General features: G+C 50.4%; 1 protein-coding gene and 1 long non-coding RNA gene across 3 annotated transcripts in view; one reads left to right on the top strand and one right to left on the bottom strand.

The window, feature by feature from the left end:
* Positions 1-22,901, top strand: part of FAS (Fas cell surface death receptor) — a 24,800-nt gene extending 1,899 nt beyond the window's left edge. The window contains exons 1-10 of one of the 2 annotated variants that reach the window (XM_038576077.1): positions 8,296-8,445; positions 11,042-11,207; positions 15,827-15,964; positions 17,112-17,220; positions 18,720-18,778; positions 18,923-18,991; positions 19,900-19,964; positions 20,771-20,795; positions 21,397-21,711; positions 21,925-22,901. In XM_038576077.1, the coding sequence (XP_038432005.1) occupies positions 8,395-8,445; positions 11,042-11,207; positions 15,827-15,964; positions 17,112-17,220; positions 18,720-18,778; positions 18,923-18,991; positions 19,900-19,964; positions 20,771-20,795; positions 21,397-21,683 (969 nt within the window). In that variant the 5' untranslated portion in view covers positions 8,296-8,394 and the 3' untranslated portion in view covers positions 21,684-21,711; positions 21,925-22,901. Of the gene's footprint in view, positions 1-8,295; positions 8,446-11,041; positions 11,208-15,826; positions 15,965-17,111; positions 17,221-18,719; positions 18,779-18,922; positions 18,992-19,899; positions 19,965-20,770; positions 20,796-21,396; positions 21,712-21,924 lie in introns of those variants that run through there. The other variant, XM_038576079.1, reaches the window with a different exon arrangement.
* On the bottom strand, positions 9,228-10,416 carry LOC119866259. Its single transcript, XR_005379576.1, has 3 exons — positions 10,160-10,416; positions 9,969-10,066; positions 9,228-9,453 (listed from the first exon to the last, which is right to left on the bottom strand). It is a non-coding gene; the product is annotated as an uncharacterized LOC119866259 (long non-coding RNA).
* Positions 22,902-23,161: the final 260 nt, after the last annotated feature.

A 23,161-nucleotide genomic window follows, 5' to 3' on the forward strand; every position in this document is an offset into this window, starting at 1 on the left:
GGGAAAAGGAGTGGCTCAGCGGTTTGGCGCCTGCCTTTGGCCCAGGGCGTGATCCTGGAGACCCGGGATCGAGTCCCATGTCGGGATCCCTGCGTGGAGCCTGCTTCTCCCTCTGCCTGGGTCTCTGCCTCTCTCTCTCTCTTTAGGTCTTTCACGAATAAATAAATTAAATATTTGGAAAAAAAAAAGGATTGGGGAAAAAAGAAAAACTGGCGGGCTCCTTTGGGAGTCATATGCAATATTTGGGTCCCTTTTGAAACCCTTAGAGAAATCTCAAGATTCAAAACTGAGCTATTTGTACAGCGCAGACTCGCTCTTTGCTTCCTGTGCTTAACCCCCCTGTACTGTGTTGGTTACTTTGAAAAATCTCAGCTCTGGGGACAGCAATATGGTAAGTGTAGCAGAATTATCAAAGCCCAGAGGGAGCTACCCTTGTTCAACTTTTCTGCTAGGCCCGTATTTAAAACACCAGGGACACTTTGTATGTACCGAATATGATGGTGTCTGTAATGTGTGTTTATTTATGATTACATAATAAATGGCCTAGGAGCTGAAGAATTTTAAGTTTTATTAGATGACATTTATAAAGGCAGACAAATAATTCTTTCTCCTGAAAAAAATCTGACACAACCCTATCATTTAGATAATCACTGTCTACATTTTGTAAACTCTGCTCCACTTTGCCCCCCTGACGTGACCCTTAAGTGTAGTTACACAGAATCCTTCCTCGCACCCGCCACATGCCCAGTAGCTCACCCCTATTATTATTATTATTATTATTATTTAAGATTTTATTTATTCATGAAAGACACAGAGAGAGAGAGAGAGACACAGGCAGAGGGAGAAGCAGGCTCCATGCAGGGAGCCCGACGTGGGACACGATCCCGGGTCTCCAGGATCACACCCTGGGCCAAAGGCAGGCGCTAAACCGCTGCGCCACCCAGGGATCCCCTCACCCCTATTATTATTAAAGAAGTTTCCACGCTGTCATGTCATCTCGTGGGTGTCCAGCAAACACTGGCTTTTGCACCTTTGCACTTAATAGTCGCAAGGTTAATAAAATGAGGGTGGGCCTGCCAATCACATGGAACCCAGAAGCAGATGGGTAGCATGTTGGGGGGCTGGGGGTAGATGGGACGGAGCTCCCTCATTTTCCCTTTCCGCCTTCTCCGCCTGGTCCTCCTGCCTCTGTTGCTGTCCCCTGTCCCTTACTCTGTGCTTCTCTTCTTCCCACCTTCCTGGAGTTTGTTTTCCCTCTTCTAGTTTCTAGCTGTTGTATCCACGGCACCTACAAGAAATCAGTTTGAAATCCCCAAAGAATTTACAAATGTCTAACGGAGATTTTCGAAAAAGCATCACGTAATTTAGAAATTTGTGTGAGAAATAGCTGTGGGCAGTGCTTTCTCTCTTCCTACCTTCTTTTCTTTCTTTTCTTTTCTTTTTTTCTTTCTTTCTAACCACATGGCTCTGGTAGGTTTTGTCATGTACTGTTGAGGTCTGTGGTCAGGCAGTTAAGTTACTAGATGCCCAATTTCTTCTACGTTTCTTAGAACACTTGTCTTAAAATTATGCTGAAGGGAAAGGAGAGGACATTTGGGGAAAAAAATCAACGTATTTATAAAGAATCATATGAAAGATTTTCAGTGGAAAAAATAAAGAACAGTTGTTTAATTTATATCATGTAATCATTTTCCTTAAACCAGCCTCAGAAAGATGAAATGAGTATTTTTTTAAAGTAGGCATTACTTAGGTCACAGAGGAGTTGAAAAGTTTTTAAAATGAAGCAAGTTTACGAAACTGTAATTTAAAACAGTACCAACCTGGATGGAAAGACACAAACTCGTGAATGATGTCAGGATTGGGAGGCAGAAATGAGATTGATACAAGGAGCCCATCGAGCCACCATATCGGCTCCAGTGAGATGAAGGAAGTCTCCTCTGGCGGATTAGAGTTTATTCTAGAGGAAATAAATTTTATTTCTTGCCCTAAGTTTAGAGGGGGGGAAAGCAAAGTAAGTGAGAGGCAAAGGAGACCAAGGATTTGGATGCAAGTCTCTTTGGGACACTGAGGAGTCATTTACTTCTAAAGGACCCCCTTGGTGGGACCCTCAGCATCTGCAGGGAAGGCAGCCGGGGTGCTGGGGGGGAGGGGGAGCCAATGACTGTGGTACAACTGGCAGTTGGAGAAAATAGCCAACACTTAAGAGATGTTTAAAAACCTGAGTAAGGAAATCCCCCACTCGAAAACCCCTAGTGAGCAAACTGTCTTTTGGTAAATTATCTCAGGTCCCAAAAGTCCCTCAATAAGCACATGTTTTGTAATAGGTACTAAAGACTGTCACCTTGTGATGAAAACCAATAAAGGGGCCTGTACTAAAAAAGTGGATCCAGAAATAAAAAGCAAGTTGAGGACAGTGGATCTCTTTCTTCTCCTTCAGTAGATACAGGTAGAGAAATTGGCCAGATGATGCCAAACAGTGACTTTTGAAAAAATAGAGTCATTCTTTATTGTATATCACCTAAAACAAGATTTTTTTTTTTTTTTTTTTTTTTTTTTTTTACGTTTTACTTATGGCCTTTTAGTTTTGTCCACACCTGTCCATAGTTTTGGACACACAACTTTAATCTTACAGTTTGTAGTGGATGCATGTACAGTGAAGGCTTTTATTCAGTGAACCTGAATTTCTAGAATTCTTATCATTTATTATTTATTAATTTTTGGGTGATCTACTGTCGTAACAAAACCATTTCTAGTAGTGGAGTCTATCTGTATTTTATTCCTGAAAAAAAAAATTATTTGTAGGACCAGTGTCTGTATCGTAGTGCTTAGTATTTATTGCGTTGTTTTTGCTTATCTGTGTGTATCTTCACAAAAGTTGGAAAACAGCATTTAACCAGCTAGAAAATCCTTTTGGTTTTCTGGAAGACCCTTTTTTTTTTTTTTTTTGGAAGACCCTTCTTTTAAAAAGAAAAATAAAGCACCCGTCACTTCTTAAATGGCTGGACTGCTGCCCCCAGTGAAGCCTCTTAAAGAGGAACAAATAATTCCATCTACTTGCCAGCCTTTATTTTCTTTGAAGTGAGGTAGAAGTAGTGGAGCTCTAACTAGACAGAAAGACGGATCCCCGTGAGATTGGCAGCTCCGCCTTCACCAGGAGGAAATGAGCTGGTTCTGCCCTTTGAGCTCTGCTTGCTTCTGGTTTTGGAACGCGCTTCGTGCAGCCACGCCGCTCCCATCCCTGGGCATTTAGAAACAGCCGCCTCTGTTGGACGACTGACCCGAGTTCCACCAAGGATGTAAGGATGACCGTGAATTTAGTGTGGAATCGGGGCATTTTGAGCAAGGCCGGCCTTGTAACTTATAAATTACCAAATCGGACTACAGCTCACTGGACGGCTGTACGCAGCCCCCGAGGCAAGCAAGCCTGTGCCGCAGGTGTTGCTCAGCTGCCCACTGGGGTAAACTTGCAGGATCGGAATGAACGTGGCCACGGAGCCGTGAATGACGGACTGTCCTCCGGTCCAGTGATGCCAGGTCCCAGATTTACTCACGTCTGCGTTCTGGGAAGCAGTACAAATGCAGGACGTGAGAAACATCGATACTTTTGATTTCTGAGGGCAGAGGCCTTGGAAGAGAGAGAGAGAGAGAGAGAGACCGCGAGGGCTCAGAGCGCGTGGCTTGTGCCCTTGCCCCTTGCTGGTGACCGAGCTTCCGTTTCCAGCCACCCCCCCCCCCCAAAAGAATCCTTGATCAAAGTAGACTTCCCATGGGTGTCTGATTGGATTTAGGCCTGATTCCCGAAATTGAGCAGCCATTGCCCCAGACTATGGTTTTTTGTCTGTTTAGCCCACGCGGGATTGATACGTGCAGTAAATGCACACAAGTACCTATTTTGAATATTGGTTGCCCCCTGAACGTTGGAGGATTTTGGTTGCTCCTGAAAAATGGAAGACCTGGGCCCACCCGCCGCGTGGCCCCCACTCCCCTCACCTCCCCGTTTCCAGGAGCCGCCTGGTCTGTGCTGCGTCTCCGCCCCCGGCCCCTGGGCAGTGACTCTGCGGCCCTCCCATTATGTTTTCTCCACCAGGATGATTCCTCTTCCTTCAGGCCAATTTTTGGAATCCTTATTTCTCCCCAAGAAGCCTTGGCGATTTGCAAACGCGGAGCGTAGAGGCTGTTGGTCTGTAAACCTCCACAGCTTCTCCCCTGTGACTGTGGTGGCGGCTGCCCTAGGTCTTCCCCTGTCTGTCCTCGGGCTGCGGTGAGCATCCCCCGAACTGGGAACTTGCCAGGGATGATCTCAGGGACCCTGATTCTTTACGTCCGTGGTGGGACCTGCACCATTTTTGGGTTTTTCTTGTTTTTTGTTTTTTGTTTTTTTTTCAGGGCATCACTCCCTGTGATTCTGAGGTCTGTCACAGTTTTGAAGACTATTTTTTTGTGATTCTGAGGTTTATCACAGTTCCGAAGACTATTTTGCAAACTGTAGCACTAAAATCAAAATCTAATCCCAGGTAGAATTTTCTAGATTCCCTCATTTTCCTTTATTGTTGCTTGATCACTCAGAAGTCTAGCCAGTCCCGTCCCTTATGCCCACTGCCTCGACTCGCTCGCTCTCTCCTGGTTTCCCCAGAAACTGGCCTTAAGGAAGAAAGAAGATGCTCCTGGCATCTTCTTCTGTATTTTTATGTACACATTTAAAAAAAAAATAAGAAAAAAAAATAAGAAAGAGTGGATCTTCACTCCTCGCTTCCTGTGGAAAAACATATTTCATTTCTCTGTATTTCACTGATGCACCTGCTACAGAATGTCACTGCTCTTTCCTTATTTTTTACACTAATAGACTAGAGATGCCTCCCAGACTTGGTTACTGGTCCTGTTAGAATTTCTTTTTCGTCACAGGTTCTAAATAACTAAACGTCAGCCAGCCAGCAAGCGGAATTAGTCAGCGCAGCTCCGTTTCTTGTGCCGTTTACAGGACGGGGCTCAATCTAGAAAAACTTCACCGACTCTTCGAGGCGCCTGTTAGTCATTCTTGCCGTTAAAGAGCTAACCTGTTTCGCTGCCTCGTGTCTTTTTTCTTTTTTTTAAATTTGCTGCTTTAAAAAATTATTTTCCTGTTTGCTTTGAGCTTCACTAAGAACAGAAAAAAAAAAAGGTGATGATTTTTTTTTTTTTTTTTTTTTTTTACTTCCTTTTCAAATCCTAGCTCATCTCAGGGCATCTGATTCTTTGGTGCAACCCAAAGGGTAGTCCCAATTTTTTCCAGCCGGTGGCTTCATCCAGCCCGGGGTGTCACCCTCGCTGGCGTGTCAGATGTCCCGTGTTGGCCGTCCCTGGGGGCTGTCCTCCGGCCGGCTCTGCCTGCTTCATGCCTCGTGCGGAATGAGCGAGACCCGCGGGCCCCGAAGGCTCAGGGCCGGTGCGAGGCTTCTAGTCGGGGGGCTGCCTCGTGGAAGAGTGCAGTCCCGTGGGCGTCGTGGCTGCTCTGGGCAAGTCCGCACCCTCGGGAGATGGCCGGGTGCACCCCACTCCTTCCTGAGCTGCAGCCCAGGGCGATGGGTCTTCCTGGGGAGGGCTGTCCTGCCCCCGCTTTCGGACCCTGGGGACGTGGCCTCGCCCTCGGGGAGCTCCCATCGCACCTGCCCCGCACCCCCACCGTGCACTTGCTGGAAGGTTCTCCGTGTAATCAACACCCGGGCTTCCGGTCCTGCTAACTGGAAACGGAGTGAGTGGCTCATGCTCCAGGGGGGACGGAAATGCTGAGGAGACTGGCCTCAGTCACTGGGCCCCATGCCCCTGACCCCGTGGGGCTCACCCCAGACACTGTGCCCCCGACCGCCATGGGGCTCACCCAGGGCCCCGTGTCCCCGACCCCCGTGGGGCTCACCAGGGCCCCGTGTCCCCCACCAGGCAGAGTCGGCGGGTGGGCTGAGCCCCGCTCCACATTCCCGTGGGTGAGTCACAGGGAAGCGCAGTCTCAGATTTGCGGAAAGCATCAAATCCTGTAGATAACGAAAGACTCCAGACGGTCCATTTGTTGAAATCCCGTCTCCAGGCCGAACAGGAGCGCGGGGTCCCTCCTGGCTGGGCCATTCCCTCCGTCCCTGCGGCGTCCAGCGTCCCCGGGTCTCCCGCCGCCACCACGCTGCTGACCCGCGTGGCCCAGGACGGTGATCTCTGTGTCTCCGTAGCTTAGCCGAGGACCTGAGGGCCTTCCAGGGTCCCCTGGGGGTGACCTGCCTGGAGACCCCTTCTCGAAAGCCACCCAGCAGCTCCTCCCCGGTGGCTTTCCCCGCTGTGCGCACACGCCCTGTCTGTCGGGGCCTTCCCGACACCCCGGACCCCCATCCCAGACCCCGATCCCAGACCCCGATCCCAGCGGCTTGCCCCTCTGCAGGCCTCCAGCGCTCGCGTCTCTCCCCGTGCATCTCCCCGTGTGTGTCCGAGCATCTCCCTGGTGCTTCCTTGCGTGTGTCACGGTGACTGGGCCCCGGAGCTCAGACTGCTCACTCCTTCCCCGGGACGACTTTGTGAGGGTGTTTCTGGTCTTGGTTTTCTGCTGCTGTTGCTTCTTGGTGAGACGGCGTTTCGGGGGGTGGCCCCCGAGTAAAGCAGGTGGGATCCCCGACACGGGTGGGCTTCCTCGGGCCGCTCCAGCCCTCAACCACACAGACCGCGGGCCCCGGAGGAGGAAGAAATTCGGCTGCAAGCGAGGCTGCCCCTGGACGTGAGCTGCACCCCCCCCCCCCCCCCGCGACTGCAGCCTGGGGTCTTGCCGGGGTTTGGCCGTGCCCTGCCTGCCCCTCCTCTCTCTCTGCCCCCCACCCCATCCTGTTTCTGTTTCCCCAGAGAACCCTGTCGTGCCTCGCTTGCACGGACAGTGGGAGCCGCCTTGCTCTGGCCCACGGTCGGTTCCCAGGCGCCCGTCTGGCACATGGGGGGCGCCCAGCGGGGCGTCGGCTCGGTTCATTATCCGACTAATGGATTAGCGGACATCCCAGCAGAATGGACAGTCGGGGTTGCTCTCCCTGTTTCATCTCCAGGATGAGGGACGTGTAAAACTATTCTTATTCCTCATTTTTCCCCCAGTTGGTTATCCTCTGTTTCGTTTATTTGCATTTTTCAGACCTTTCATTTCATCCATTTTCTGTCCTTTTCAGCTCTTCTGAAAACAAGGGTTTTGAGCACTCGGATCACTTCATTCTCTGTGGGTTTCCTGCTTTGTCAGAGTCAAAATGCCCCAGTTCCTGCCTGAGCAGTTTGGGTTAAATCTTTGCATAGTGCAAACTTGAGTTAATGCAGCAATTGAAAAGCAAACACAAGCTCTGTGGGCCACTGGCTGCATCACGTCATGCAGCAGCCACTCTGTGCTCTTCAGGCCATCTTCCTTTTTCATACTTAATGTCGTTTTTTTTTTTTTTTTTTTTTTTTTATGCTGAACTAAGTAAGAAATGTTTCCAGAATTTCAGCTCTGTGAAGCGGATGTGATCAGATGTGAGAGGAGTTGGTGCTGAAGTCACTGCCCCTCGGCCAGTGATACCCACGTCCTCCAGGTTTCTGCCCCGGGCTTCGCGTCCCTCAAACGCCAGCTGGATTTTGGTTTCCAATGAAAAACCTCAAAACGAGGGAGAGTATACATCTGACTTGTCACCTAAACCAGGAGTTAATAGGGTCTCAGGAATCCGGGGTGGAATCAGGGTGCCAAGCAGGAGAGGGGCCCCGGGTCGCAGGAGCCGCACCCACAGCATCGGGTTCCGGCTTTCCGTGCTTTTCAGCGGTTGAATCTGTACCATTTTCTTCAGTTTCTGGTGAGACGTCAGAGTCGAACGAGGGGAACATTATTATGTCCCTGTAAACCCCCTCTTCGCGGCAGTGGGGTCGCGGACCCCAGGCAGGAGTCGCTTCTACTCAGTTTGGGTGCTGAGGCTTCGTGTTCCATTATCTGTTGCAAACAGGACTAACGGGTCTCTTCCAGGTATGGACAGATTTTTTTTAATTTTTTATTTTATTTTATTATTTTTTTAAAAAGATTTTATTTATTTATTCGTGACAGAGAGAGAGAGTGAGAGAAAGACAGGCAGTGGGAGCAGCAGGCTCCGTGCAGGGAGCCTAACATGGGACTCGATCCCGGATCTCCAGGATCAAACCCCCAGCCGAAGGCCACGCTAAAACTGCTGCGCCACTGGGGCTGCCTAGATTTTTTTTTTTTAAGCAAATTTATTTTATTAGAGAAATATGCCATCACGTCTTTATTTCCTAGCACGCCCGATGCAGTTGCTACGCATTGGCGATCCTTCTCTGATCTAGAAGAGGAGCTGATATTAATGGGATGATCGAATGACCCACAGATAAAGCAAGAAGTGGGGAACCGTCGCCGCCAGAGAGAGACTGATGCTGATAAAGATCTTTTGCTCCAAGTTGCGTGTCATGCCTTGGACAAAGGTCATAGATTCAGACGTGTTTTTTAAGATTTATTAGAGAGAGAGAGAGAGAGAGAGAGAACAAGCATGTGAGCACGAGTGAGGGGAGGAGCAGAGGGAGGGGGAGAGGATCCCAAGCAGACCCCAGCCCCGCCGCCGCCCGCCGAGCCCGGAGCCCGGAGCTCAACCCCAGGAACCTGCCATCCTGGCCTGAGCTGAAATCAAGAGTCGGAGCCTGAACCGACTGAGCCGCCCCCAGCGCCGCAAACTTGTTTTAAAAAATAAGAGTCGCGCAGATATAAAGCGTAACCGCCCCCCGACCCCATCAGTGCACTACAGGTAACCTGCCCGTGGGTGAATCTGCTTTTGGAGACTTCATACCCACTTTCTCTTACAGCCAGTGTGTTCCTTGCCTTGTAGTCGCAGAACCTGGCACATAGTAGATGCTCAAGAAATGTCTCTTGGACCGAAGAGGCAGGGAAGCTAGTGTGCTCGGCAGTGTCCCTGTGACCGGGGCGCCGGGCTCGCTCGTCCTGTACACACAGTTGCTCACGCACAGGAGGGCAAGCTGGGGCCCGGGCTCAGGCGTCTGGTCCCTCGGGTGCAGGGAAGGAGAGACTGTGAACGCTGCTGGGGAACTCGGGCCAGTCCTAGCTCTGCCTTTTGCTGGACAGTGTCCCTGGTCAAGGACATATTTTCTTGATACTTTGGTATCGCTTTCCCTCTCGGAAGACTGAATGTTAGGAATGTTTTTTTTTTCTTAAGATTTTATTTATCTATTCATGAGAGACACACAGAGAGAGAGAGAGAGAGAGAGGCAGAGGGAGAAGCAGGCTCCATACAGGGAACCTGATGCAGGATTCGATCCCGGGACCCCGGGGTCACGCTCTGGGCCGAAGGCAGGCGCTCCACTGCTGAGCCCCCCGGGGGGCCCTAGGAATGCATTTTTACAGACATCCATCCGGAATAGAGGCAGGCAACCACATCTCCCTCGCCCCTCCATCCTCGGGGGTCCCGTGACACCTGTGACCTGAAGGGGATACAGGCCTTAGTGACAGAGGGGGAAGGGCTCGGAGGGAAGAGGCAGGAGCACCCGTGGCAGTGGTTTCTACATGAAGAACATTTAGTTCTCTCGACTTGGAAGATGCTAGTATTATTACTGTACCTTAAAATAGGGGAAAAAATAATATGTGCCATAAAAACCGTGAACAAGGATCTTAACAAAAATCCTCAGAACTAATACTTAAAATTATTTGTGATGCTTGGCAATAGACTTTACATATTCCACCTAAAACGAGAGATTATTTATGTTTATGGTTAGACCAAAGAAAAAAAAAAAGCAATTTAGGAAACCAGAGAGAAGAATCCATCAGAGACCGCCCCCAAATGCTTCCATACGTCTTAAAGGGCTCATTTTTCTAAGAAATTCTAGTCGATAACTCAGATAATTCTGACGTAGTATCGCTTAGACTGATAAGCTTTTATCTGTGGAAGAAAGGGACCCAAAATAGATACAGCTTGGTTTCCCCCCTGAAAGAAGTTCACCTTTTTTTCTGAGCAAAACATGAAGAAAATCCCAGCTGAGTCATTGTGGGGTTGGTTAACCAGACAGGCTTGCAACCCAATTGCGTATTCTGTGGTCGCTTTATAAAATGGGAAGAGATAAAACATGTCACATCATGAAACAAGAAGAGATAAAAACCCAAGCACCGGGTTTGGGAGAAATTATCACTCACTTTTTATCCTCATAATAACCCTTCAAGACGGAGCGCGCTCTGGCCACTTGCGGGTCGCAGTCGAGGATCAGCTGGTTCCATGACCTCCCTGAAGTCGTTTTGAACTTTCTTGGTTTTTCCTTCTTCTCTTGTTCCTCCCTAGAGCTTCATGGCGGTGACAGTGATAATAACAACATAATAACCATGCGGTGCCTGCCCCGGGCGCCTGCGTCTGCTGCGCGGAGCTGCAGGGCTTTTATGATCCCAGCGGACCCACGAGGAGGCGACCGTTTCCGCTTTATTTTATTTTATTTATTTATTTATTTTCCGTCTCCGCTTTAGAGATGAGGGAACAGGGTGACGGGCACTGAGGGGGGCACTTGGCGGGATGCGCACTGGGTGTCATGCTCTGTTGGCAAATTGAACTCCAGTAAAAAAAAATAAAAAAAAAAAAAAAATAGGGCAGCCCCGGTGGCTCAGTGGTTTAGTGCTGCCTTCAGCCCAGGGCGTGACCCTGGAGACCCGGGATTGAGTCCCACATCAGGCTCCTTGCGTGGAGCCTGCTTCTCCCTCTGCCTGTGTCTCTGCCTCTCTCTCTCTCTCTCTGTGTGTGTGTGTGTCTCATGAGTAAATAAATTAAAAAAAAAAAATCTTAAAAAAAAAAAAGAGATGAGGGAACAGAGACTTGGGGAGTCCGGGTGCCTCTGCCCACAGCGACGCACGGGTGGCAGCCAGGGTCCCCTTGGAGCCCAGGGCCCGGCCCTCCCATCCGCGATGCTCTTCCTAGGGTGCTTGGGCGCGTGGGGCCGTGGGCGTCGGCAGGTGCAGCCGCAGGTGCGGCCCTACACCTGCTCCCCGGCGGCCTCCCCCGCTCACTGCAGCTCTCCTGCTTTTCCTTGGCAGACGCTCGCCTCCATCGCTGGACCGTGGCCCAGGGGGGTGAAGGCTCAAGTGACCAGCCTCAGCTACAAAGTGTTGAGATCGGGTAGGAACGTCACCATGGGAGACGTCAGGTGCTGGGAAGACCCGCTTCACGGGAACAGCCTGTGCTGTGACGCGTGTCCTCCCGGTGAGTCCGCAGACCCCCGAGGCAGCTTGAGCGTCGGGCTCAGGAGGGGTCGCTGCTCCTCCGGCGCTTGGTCCTCCTGCGTTAGGACATTATCGGGGGAAAGAAACAACAACTAGGTTGTTGTTCACCTCTTTCCTGCGTGGCTGCCGTGGACGCGAGGACAGGGCATTCACAGGTGACGGGTGCCCCTGGAGGGAGAGGCTTTCTCTCTCTTTATTTTTTGTTAAAAATATTTTATGTATTTATTTATTCATGAGATTGAGAGAGAGAGAGGCAGAGACACAGGCAGAGGGAGAAGCAGGCTCCATGCAGGGAGCCCGACATGGGACTTGATCCCTGGACTCCAGGATCATGCTCTGGGCCTAAGGCAGACGCTCAACCGCTGAGCCACCCAGGCGTCCCTTTTTTTTTTTTTTTTTTTTAAATATCTCTCTCTTTAGCTCCACTTTTCAGTGGCGAGAAAAGACGGTCGGAATTTCAAGCTTCTCACAACAGAACTGATTAAATGTATCCTCACAGCTGGAGCTCGGACAACGAGGGACCCCCACCCTCAGGAGGTGGATCTCTGACAGCGAGGGACACCCCCCCCCCCCGCCCGCCCTCAGGAGGTGGATCTGGCAATTCCCCTCAATCAGGAGTTCTCTGAAGCCTGCAAAATACATTTGCATTTTTTGCAGCTGAAACTAGACGAGCTAGAAGAGCAATGGGTGCAAACCCAACGGTCTTTTAACCCCAGCGGTTTGAAATGCAAACCAATCTCAGATCGGAAATCCTTCGAACAGGAGCAGATGGGACGTTTCAAAGTGTCGTCGAGCGGCCCTTTCCTGCATCTGGAGCCGAGCTGGCACCAGCTTGCGGCGTCAGCGTCTCGGCTGCGCTGTGAAGTGGGACGGGGACGTCCGGGGAAGGCCCGTGGGAGCCGCCGCGGGGCCGTGGGCAGCAGGTTGTGGGGCCCCCAGCAGCCGAACGGCTCAGGGCCTGCATGCGGAGATCCTACCGGCCCCCTTGCAAGGCCCCCCGTCCAGTTGTTAGTGACCCTCAGGGAAGCTCTGCCTTGCCATCCAGCCCATTCATACTTAAGCCTATTCACGTGTACTCTCCTCCGGAGAGGAATCCGGAACGGCTCCCTGGCTTTCTTATAACTTGCCAGGCACCATCTATTTGTCCAGGAGCTAAGATCCTCCTTCATATTTTTATTTATTTATTTATTTATTTATTTATTTATTTATTTGAGACACAGAGAGAGAGAGAGGCAGAGATGCAGGCAGAGGGAGAAGCAGGCTCCCTGCAGGGAGCCCGACGCGGGACTCGATCCCAGGACCCCGGGGTCATGCCCTGGGCCAAAGGCAGGTGCTTAACCGCTGAGCCACCCGGGCTGCCCTCCTTCATATTTTTAGAACTTAAAATGCAGGTTCAAACAAAATCAATCTGCTTTGCCCATCAAGCTGCCAAGGATTTGTGTCTGTTTGCTTTTCTTTTATTTTGCATTTTTTAAAAATTTTCACTTAAGACATGCCTTCAGCCCTGGTGGGTTTGCCTTTGAGATAAGAACCCTCATAAACCACGATGGGAATGTAAGTCGTTGGAACCCTTTAAGAAAGAAATTCGGATAGGTGGGCCCAAGACTTGAAACCGTTCATGCCTACTGATGCAGCAGGGTTATGGGGGACACGTATTCAAAAGTAGTCAGAAGTCAAGGAAAATGTACGTGTGACGTTCCGTTGTGATACCCAGGGATTCGGATTGTTTTGGGGGAATTGGAGTCTTCAAGAGTTGGAATGTCTCCATCCATCAACTATGTCATGTTTTCTGACGTAGCCTCAATGTATAAATTCCCCGAAGGAATTTCTTTTCTGGGGTGGGGGCAGGTGAGGGGGAGAGAGAATCCAGAGCAGGTGCCACGCCCAGTGTGGAGCCCAACGCGGGGCTCAATCCCACAGCCCTGAGCTCTCGACCTGAGCCAAAACCAGGAGTCGGACGCTCCCTGATGGGAGCGCCCCAGAGCCCCCCGAAGGGGTCGCTGGCCCACCTACCTGCTGGATTCACGACCCTGCTCCATGCCCCAGCGCCCTGGGGTGCTCGGCACACACTAACCCGCTTCCTGCTCCTGGTCCCTCTTGTGGGGCTGTAGGCTCGTCCCTCTTCCAGCTGCTTCCAGGTCTTTATGCTCGTTGGTGTTGTGGAATTAATACGTAATTTAACAAACTATTATATAAGCCAATGCTGTACAAATACAGAGAAAAGACAGATTCCTACTTCTGTGAAAACTCATTTGCATGTTTGGAGGATTTTATTCGGGATGAGCTGCTAACGGAGTTGTTGGTGAATGAGAGGAGGTCAGAATCAATGGGAAAAAAAAATCACAGACCCCTTGAAAGCCTTTCATATAAATTATTGGTACCTGGAAGGGATTTTTCCATCAGAAAGAGAGGAAGCAAGGAAAGAAGGGAGAGAGGGAGACAAAGAAGGATGCAGGGAGGAGGGAAGACAAAGAAAAACAGGAAGGAGGCGTTTTGAAGGTCACCTACATGAGGAAGAATCTGGAATGCGTATTACTCTTTCTTTCGCCGCAAGGCTGGCCGATAATCACTCAGTTATATTTCACTGATTAAAATATTCACAGTATGGTTTTCGATGATACCCTAGGTGAACCGACAGTTCTGATTACCTGATCGACAACTGCTCATCACCCACCTTACCCAATAAGAAGGATTCTGGGGCACACGGCACGCGTGGCACACCTGCGTATACTCCCACGTGTACGGGGTCCCCGCGTGGATGCACCAAGATAACCGTGACGCTCTCGCAGCGGTTGACATGGAATTCCTCCTACCCTCCCCCAACTTTTCCAGGTTCTATTACGCTCAGAAACAAATGTATTTTTTATTTTTTTTATTTTTTAATTTAATTTAATTTAATTATTTTTATTATTTATTTTTATTTATTTTATTTATTTTTATTATTTTTAATTTTATTTTTTATTTATTTTTATTATTTATTATTTATTATTTTTATTTTATTTTATTTTTTATTTTTATTTTTTATTTATTTTATTGTATTTATTTATTTATATTTTTTTACTTTTTATTATTTTTTATTTTAGAAACAAATGTATTTTAAAATCTCATTTTTCAAGACAACAGGAGCGCCTGGGTGGCTCAGTGGGTGAAGCAGCAACTCTTGATTTCGGCTCAGGTCGTGATCTCAGGGTCGTGAGATCGAGCCCCGCGCTGGGCTCCGCACTCAGCGAGGAGTCTGCTTGAGAGTCTCTCTCCTGCCCCCACCCCGCTCGCTCATGCTTTCTCTCTCTAACTAAAACAAATTTACTAAAGAAACCCAAAACAACCACTCATTTTTTATATTTTGATAAATTTGGGTTGTGTATGTTGGAAGAGAGAAAACCCCGTGTTTACGGTCGTGCGGTAGGCATTGTGCTAGGCGTGTTCTGCAGGGTAATTATTTAAAGGGGCCAATTCGTCTAGAAACCACAATAATACCACTGGCAAACCAGCAAAATTCGACAAAACTGTTCTTTGGCTCAGCGCTCTCAGGCATTGCCGTGATGTTCCACAGCCCCAACGCATGGTATTTGAATTTGGTGCCGGGTTTTCGGAATTCATTTTGTTTTCTTTGTTGACTACACAATATCACACCTGTCTCCATCTCATGATTTGCTTATGTAGTATTTTGTTTTCTTCAAAAGAATGCTGTGAGGTTATTGAGAACGTCGTGTGCCCAGGAAGGAGCAAACGTGTGGGGCCGATCACACTCGGCCTATTCTTTTTAATTAGTTACACCAAGAATAATCAGAGCCACTAGCCATGCTTTCCTCTTAGATTTTCCTTCACGCTTTCTGTCTCTTTCTTCTTCACCCTCCGTCTCCTGGCCCTAATCCCCAAGGCACATACCACCACTTGACATCATAGATTGGTCCAGGCATTGCCTGCGTCCTCCCTGGAAACGCGAAGCCTTCGGAGACCTAGACGTTGTCATATTTCCTGCAGGATCTCTGGCTCCTGAAAGGGCCTGACCCACAATAGGCATTTAATAGACACTTGCCAATTAAGTGAATTTTCAGCATAAAGCATTGTCATCCAAGGCTTCCCGACACCAATACAATGACTCGCTTTATTTGAAAAGTAAAGCAAATGTATTACTTATAAAAAAAAAATGTATTACTTATAATCGTGTGAATTAAGACAACAAACCTCATAGCAAATTTTGTTATAGATATGCTCATGCCTTCCCATCAAAACACACTCTGTGCCTTAATGGCAAAAAAATATAGAAAGAGGAATGGATGTGAACCTCTGCCCTCTTTGCAAGAAAGTTGCTATAGGCTTCTGTGCATGTGGTCATTCCGTGCATTAAAAATAGTGTAGCTCATCCTCCGGTGTCTGTAGGCACAGTTGTTGGGTGACTCTTTGGGCTTTCGTCTTGGGAGACTTCCCGTGTGTTGACATGATTTTTATGATGACCGCCCCCCCCCCCCGCCACTGTGTTTCTATACCATTAGTCTGACGACCCTGACTCCCGCTCCTCGTCACCCCTGCATTTCTCCCACGCTGTTGCACGTCCACCTTGTGTTCCAACGCCGCCTCCATTTTTCTCTTGGGCAGGCACACGGAAGGAAAGTGACTGCACGTCTTATGCGGGTAAATCACACTGTGTGCCCTGCCAAGAAGGGGAGGAGTACACAGACAAGACGCATTTGTCTCCTAAATGCAGGAGATGTGGAATCTGCGATGGAGAGCATGGTAAGTGTCTTTGAAGCCATCAGAAAGGCCAGTAGTGCCACTCCATGTAGAGCCATGTATAATGCACTTTGAGGTTTTGAGGTTGGGACCTACTCCGGTGCCGGATTGGCGTACGGGGGCGGGCAGGATGGAGCTGGCTGGAGTGAAGCAGCGCCAGGTACTGAGCTAATCACTAGTCTAGACATTTGCGGGTCAAATCTAGGCAATTTTCCCAGAATGACGAAATATGAACCTGGTGAACAGGTGCGTAAATTTTGTTTTCCTGCCTTGATTTGCGTTCTTGGTATAGCCGGCAAGAGCTCAGGAGCCTTCTGATACAAGGACAGAGGAATCCAAGAGGTGGGTGGGAGGCGGGAGGCCCCCTCCCCTTTGGAGATCTGTTTTGTCTTGATTAATTCTAACTGAGGACCGGAATTTTTATGGATGCCTCAACCTATCATGAGAGCCCGGATCCAGATGTAACAGAAAAACTCCCCAGTTTCATTTCATATCAAGAAATCCCAGGACATAAAGCTTTTCTTGTCCCTTTTTGGGCCCTAAAGCAATGTTTCTCCACCCTGGCTGTATGTTAGGATCACGCAGGGAACTATGAAAAATGTTCACATTTAGGTCCCACCTCAGAGCAATTAAATCAGAATCTCTAAGCAAGGGCTTTGGCATTGGTCTCACTAAGTGTTGATGAGGGCCTGATACTCTGCATTTCCTTTTTTTTTTTTTAAGATTTTATGTATTTATTTGCAAGAGAGAGCGAGCAAGCATGAGTAGGGGAGGGGCAGAGGGAGAGGGAGAAGCAGACTCCCCGCCGCCCCCAAGCTGGAAGCATGACATGGGGCTCGATTCCGGGACCCTGAGATCACGACCCCACCCCCCAAGGTGGGTGCACAAGCCATGCCCTAAGTAGCCAGGCTGTATAGGAACGGGGCAACCCTTCCAGCAAAAGTGGGGCTATGTTGGTTGCTGGACTGTCTGTCCTTTTCAAACCCTGCCCAGTGATTTCAACTGCTTCACCTGGGGTTGCCTCTTTTGCAGGTGAACGCTACCTGTGTGTTGCAGGAGGTGTGCTGATGTAAGGGTAGATCGCGAATCTTCTCTTGCGGCCCTTGCTCATCAGCTGTTGTAACTAATAGTCTGCAAACTGGCTTTCTAGGCTTAGAAGTGGAAAGAAACTGTACTCAGACCCAGAATACCAAGTGCAGATGTAAACCAAACTTCTACTGTGACGTCTCTCCGTGCGAACACTGCAACCCGTGTAGCACGTAAGTTTTCATCTTTCTTTTTTTTTTAATTTTTATTTATTTATGATAGTCACACAGAGAGAGAGAGAGAGAGAGAGGCAGAGACACAGGCAGAGGGAGAAGCAGGCTCCATGCACCGGGAGCCCGACGTGGGATTCAATCCCGGGTCTCCAGGATCGCGCCCTGGGCCAAAGGCAGGCGCCAAACTGCTTCCGGCTGACAGTAGGGTATTAGAGTTTCCGCTTCGGGGGCGTCAGCAGCTACTTGAGGATCATCAACTATGTGGGGACAGAGGGGAGGGTCAGGGCCCCGACCCCCACGTGGTTCAAGGGTCGGCTGTAGTAATAGTTCTAAGTCCTTCGTAATCTCAATCACCGGAACCTCCTTGTTGTCATGTTGACTCCTTGTCATCGGTGAGCAAACAGGCTCACAGGGATTAGGTGACTCGCCAGGCGCGTTGAGTTGGGGCAGGGCTGAGCCAGTCTGACCGTCGTGCTCAGATACCGACACTGAGGGTTTCCTCCCGCGCGTCCTGCCCACCACGGGACGCCGGAGCGCAGGCTGGGTAGGCTTGCTGAGCAGGGTCGAGGGCGGGGCTGTCGACCCGTCGTTTTATTGTTCAGTGGGACTGTTCTGAAATAGCTTTTTGCAGTTTATGACTTTAAGAACATTGCTTTACTCCCAATTTTATTTTTTATTTTACTCCAAGTTTATTACTTTTTAAATAATTTTTTACTCCCAATTTTATTTTATTTTTTAAAGATTTTATTTATTTATTCATGAGAGACAGAGAGAGAGGCAGAGGGAGAAGCAGGCTCCCTGCGGGGACCCCGACGTGGGACTCAATCCCGGGACCCCGGGGTCACGCCCTGGGCCGAAGGTAGATGCTCCACCGCTGAGCCCCCCAGGAGCCCCATTTACTACCAATTTTAAATCTTTGTCTGTTTCATCCTTTTTCCAATTTATCAATATTTTCATACCTTCCTTTAACTCTTGATATCTTAACAACAAGCACAGTCACTCTAGGATATTTCTTGTCCAAACATCCAAATTATGTTATGAATTTGTACCAGCTTTATTTATTTTTTTATTTATTTTTTATTTTTTATTTGTGCCAGCTTTAGATGCTAATCTAGCAATACCCGGGGGGAGGGGTTTGTTTGCGGGAGATGCAAAGATGACTAAAATGGCCCAGGATTTACAGTGTGGTGTCCTTGCAGGTGGTCAAGGAGTCTGCCCACCAGGCTTTTTAAAATTTCCTCTGTTTTTTTTTTTTTTATTTTATTTATTCATTTTGAGAGAGAGAGAGTGTGTGTGTGGGTGTATGCACATGTGCACGTGCACGTGGTGGGGGGCAGGGGCTGAGATAGAACCCCAACAGCCTCCGAGCTGAGTGTGGGACCCCGATGTGGGGCTCGATCTGTGACCCAGTGATCATGACTTGAGCCAAAATCAAGAGTGGGACACAAGCGGCCGCACCACCCAGGCTTCCCTGTTCCTTTATTTGTTGTTTTTTTTAGGTGTGAACATGGAATCCTTGAGAGGTGCACACCGACCAGCGACACCAAATGTGAAGAAGGTCATGATTTCTCTTTATGACTATGTCCTCCTTTCTCTCATCCCTGCTGTCAAAAATATGAAGAAATTTTACTCTTCGGGAGTCCCGCGCTCGGTCTCCCGGGTTGCCTGTGCTCACGTTCGCTCTTCAATGTGGCTCCTACAGGATCCAGCTCCAGATACCTGTGGTTTTGCGTCCTCATCCCGATTCTGACGTCCGTGCTCGTGTGCTGGTGTAAGTGCTTACTTTGTTCAGACCGCACATTGAAATCACTTGGGAAGTAGAATTCACCAGAATTCCCCCGCATACTTCCCATGAGACGGCTCCCACCGGGCAGGTAGCTCTCACGTTAAGCACCGGCCCTAACCGCACCCCTGCCAGGTGCTGAGAACTAGGTGGTACCATCCGCCAGCTGCTGTGTATGAGCAGTTCCCCTGGAGCTCGGAGCGGGTGGAAGGTCCCATCCTCATTATGGACGAGGGTTGACCGAGGATCAGAAGCGATCCCTGCATGCTCACCGAGGGCCCCACGGGAGGCAGGATCTTCCTGGGAAAGAGGCAGGGGACACCTGACACCTCTGTGCTCTGTGCCCCCTGTCCCTGGGTCAAACGCCACAGTCTTTGGGGTTTTATTTATTTATTTATTCTATTTTTTGGGGATCTTTTTATTTATTTTTGCCCCTTAACTTACGACACCAAGGCAATGGAGTTAATGCGAGGGTTATAGTAAAGCCAACAGGCGAGCCCCGCCTGGGCATGATCGTGATTGCCATCGAAGGTCCCTCGGAATCACTCATAAAGCACGGAGAGGTGACAAGTTTTAATGACTTGGATTCCAGGCCGCGGAATCCAATGTTTCACGCCCTGTGGCTCCCGCGTCTGCCTCACGCCTGCCACGTCCGTCCCGGTGAAGGGGGCAGCGGCGGCCGTGCCCTGCGTCATTCTGACGAGGCCGGTGTGCTCACGGGGCGGCTCAGTTAGGACGTGACGTGTCTCGAGAACGTTTGGCCTCGTGGGGTGGGAGCCTGGAGCGCCGGTGCCTCCGTCCTTCCGCGTCACCCTCTCCTTGGTGGGACGGTGTGTCCTAGGGGCTTCCTCCAAGGCTGGGACCGGAGCCTGATAGAAGTTTCTTTGATCTTCCAGGGCTGTTCAAACGGCGCAGGACAAAAGGGAATGTCACCCTGGGACCCACACCGTCCCCTCCTACTGTAGGTGTTGGAACGTACACGCGCTTCCTTAAGAAATTAGGGAAAGCGGCCATTCGGCTTTTTATTTGCATTTATCGAGAGTTTGTGGGCCCGGGTCGGGCCGCGGGGAACGGCGCCCGGTTGACAGGAGGCTCCCACACAGCTCACTCGAGGACGAACTAACCGGGCGTGAGACGCACACGCCGTGGGAGCTGGCGGCGGGATGGGGCCGAGCCTGTGTCCTGTGCTGGTGTCACCGCAGGGACGCGCGCGTCACCCGGGCCCCGTGGACCGTGCGTCGCCGCTTCTCTCTCCAGCGTGAGAGCAAAGCGTTTCAAATCTTGAAAGATACGTTTGGGAGAGAAAGCAGTTCGCTCGATGAGCGACGATTTCTGCTTGGGGCCAGGGCTCTTTGAACTGCTCCACCTTAAACTGTTTTGACATGTCAAAAAAAAAAAAAATAGTTGCTGTAGAGAAAATTTGAAAAAAAAAAAAAAAAAAAAGAAAATTTGAGAATTATGTCCCTTATGTTATTTTCTCAAGTCTGTATGAAAAGTCATCTCGGCAAATTCCATGAATCCCTTCGATTCTTTGCATAAAAGATAAGCTCACACGCCTTAGTTTCTGGCAAAGCTGGAACTTTGCAGAATTAAAATTTCAATGGGAAAAGAATCCTTTTTAAGGACACAGTTTAGCTGATTCTGTGCATCGTGCTACTGGCTGTATTTCCTTCAGGGTTAAGGACGAATTAGACAATCAGATTTAGACTGTTCTAAATATATTCTTATTTATCATGTTCTTTCCATTTTTTTTTTTGTCTCCCCCAGGAAGTGATACCAATAAACTGTGCAGGTAAGGCTCCCGTCCTGTAATTGCACGGAGACGCTTCCTTCGAAGGTAATGGGCTGACTTCGGGGTGGACTGACGCCGCTGCTTCCGGGTCGTGTTCCCGCCCTTCCTCGAGCTCACAGGCCTTTCTGCTCGGCGCCGAGCGCTTATCGGCGGCTCCGCCGTGTAACTAATGCTCATAGTTAGAAGTGAATCGGGTGCAGCGGACACGGTCCTGAGGCTCAGGGGCGGGACGCGGCGTCCGGGGCTCCGCCCGGGGCTGCTTGGCCTGCGAGTCACAGACAAGGTCCCCGGGTCGTTGCCCGCCTCCTGGTCTCTGGGTCACGGGTTGGCACATCCTAAGAACGTCAGCGGGCATCTCTTCCAGGCCTCTTCCCTCCTACGTCTTGCCCTGTTGTGAGCAAATTACTGGGGGCCCAGGAGGGGTCAGGCTGGGGGCTCAAGCGGGTTTCTGGCTTTGTGTCCCCCCCGCCGGCCAGTGCTCCCCATTTCTGGGACTTAACTGGTGTCCCCAGCACTAGGAGCAGAGGGATCCGCGTAGTTCTCAATGGTGACAATTGCATTCAGCAGGACGTGTTGTCAGAGACCGTCCCCTGCCTTTCAGACATCGACCTGAGCAAATACATCATCGGCATCGCTGAACAAATGAAAATAAAACAGGTCAGGGAATTCGTTCGGAAGAACGGGATCAACGAAGCCAAGATAGACGAGATCAAGAACGACAACCTGCAGGACACAGCGGAGCAGAAGGTGCAGCTGCTGCGTCACTGGTACCAGGTGCACGGGAGGAGGGGCGCGTATCACACCTTAATCAGAGGCCTCAGAAAAGCCCATCTTCGCGCGCTGGCGGAGAGGATTCAGGAAACGATCCAGAAGGACGTTGCCAGTTAGCTTGAAAGCGGAGACTTCGGGCGTGAAGGTAAAAGCGCCAGCCTGGCCAGAAGCGGAAAACGGGCACCGAGGCCCGGGTACGCGCCCAAGGGGGCAGAGCCCGGCGTCCAGGCCGCTTCTTCCGCTGTGCACGGGGCCGCCCTGCGCCCTTCGTTCCCTCCGTGGGGAGCTAAGGTCTGCGTTTGCTGGATTCCTGGAGTTTTCGTTGCATCTGTTGATTCTCGGGCTCATGTGCTTGCAGGTCCAGAGGGTCGCGTGGATCGGACTTGGCGCTGCGGGGGAAGACGTGGCTCAGAATCGCGTGTGCAAGGACGCGTGCAAAGGACAAAAGATAGGAACACGCTCTGGTGCCCGAGGGTGTGGGGTGGATTCCGTCCCGACCCAGAGCGGCTGCGCCGGGCCGTCCGCAGCCTCGCCTGTCCCTGCTGTGCCGCCTGGTCCCGCGACCCTCGGGATGGGAGCACATTTGTGGCCTTGGCACCTCGGGGAAGAGAAGCCCCGGGGAGCTCGGTGCACAGCTCGCGGCGACCTGCTAAGCTTCTGTCCCGAAGATCTCTGCGCAGATTCTGGGCATCTGGGCGTGACGTGCTTCGGCCTGGAATTTGCACAGGGGATGCTTGGGTGTCCTCCGCGTGCTCGCCCCTGCCCCGGGCCAAGCTGACCCGCTTCCCTCTGATGTCGCAGCATTTCATTCCCACGAGGAACGCTCTCGGGGGTGCAGCCCTCGTGCCCCCTGCAAAGCGCTGCCTGAGAAGCACGCGGGACCCACCGGCCGCCAGGGCCGCCCCGGGAAAGTGCCGCGGGCTCGGAGGCAAGCGGCCCTTCGGGGAGGCAGCGGGGCCTGTCGGGCCGTGGAGCCACCGGGGCTCACGCCGCTGCCGCTCCGGGTGTCCTGGTCCTGGGAGCCTGCTCAGCCGCCCCCTCGTGTCCTCGCTCGCTGCCCCCCGGCAAGGGGGACTCCCCTCCAGGGTTCGCGGTGGCCCCGGTGACTGCCCGCAGCTCCCGGCCCCAGCCAGGGGCCCTTCCCACTGCGCCCCCCTCACTTTCCCATTTAAACACATCTGAAATTTTGTGTCGAATGTGAATCAGTAAATACTATTTATATTTATACAGACGGGAACCGAGAATGGAGACAAACCGAAGTAGGATTTACAACCATCAAAAGAGCTTAATGTTCGGAAATAGAAAATATTTAATTAAAATAATGTTTTCGGCGTTTCTGGTGATGTCTTTTTTTTGGTGGGGCCTCACGTTTTGTTTTTGTTTTTCTGTGACCTGTTTATGTATCTCCAATTCTCTCTTGGGTCTCAGAAAATACTTCCTTTTTATTTATTTTCTAAGATTTTATTTATTTATTTATTTATTTATTTATTTAAAGATTTTATTTATTCATGAGAGACACACAGAGAGAGGGGCAGAGACACAGGCAGAGGGAGAAGCAGGCTCCCTGTGGGAAGCCCAATGCAGGACTCGATCCC

This window comes from Canis lupus, chromosome 26 (genome assembly GCF_011100685.1).
Source record: "Canis lupus familiaris isolate Mischka breed German Shepherd chromosome 26, alternate assembly UU_Cfam_GSD_1.0, whole genome shotgun sequence".
Taxonomy (NCBI): Eukaryota; Metazoa; Chordata; class Mammalia; order Carnivora; family Canidae; genus Canis; species Canis lupus.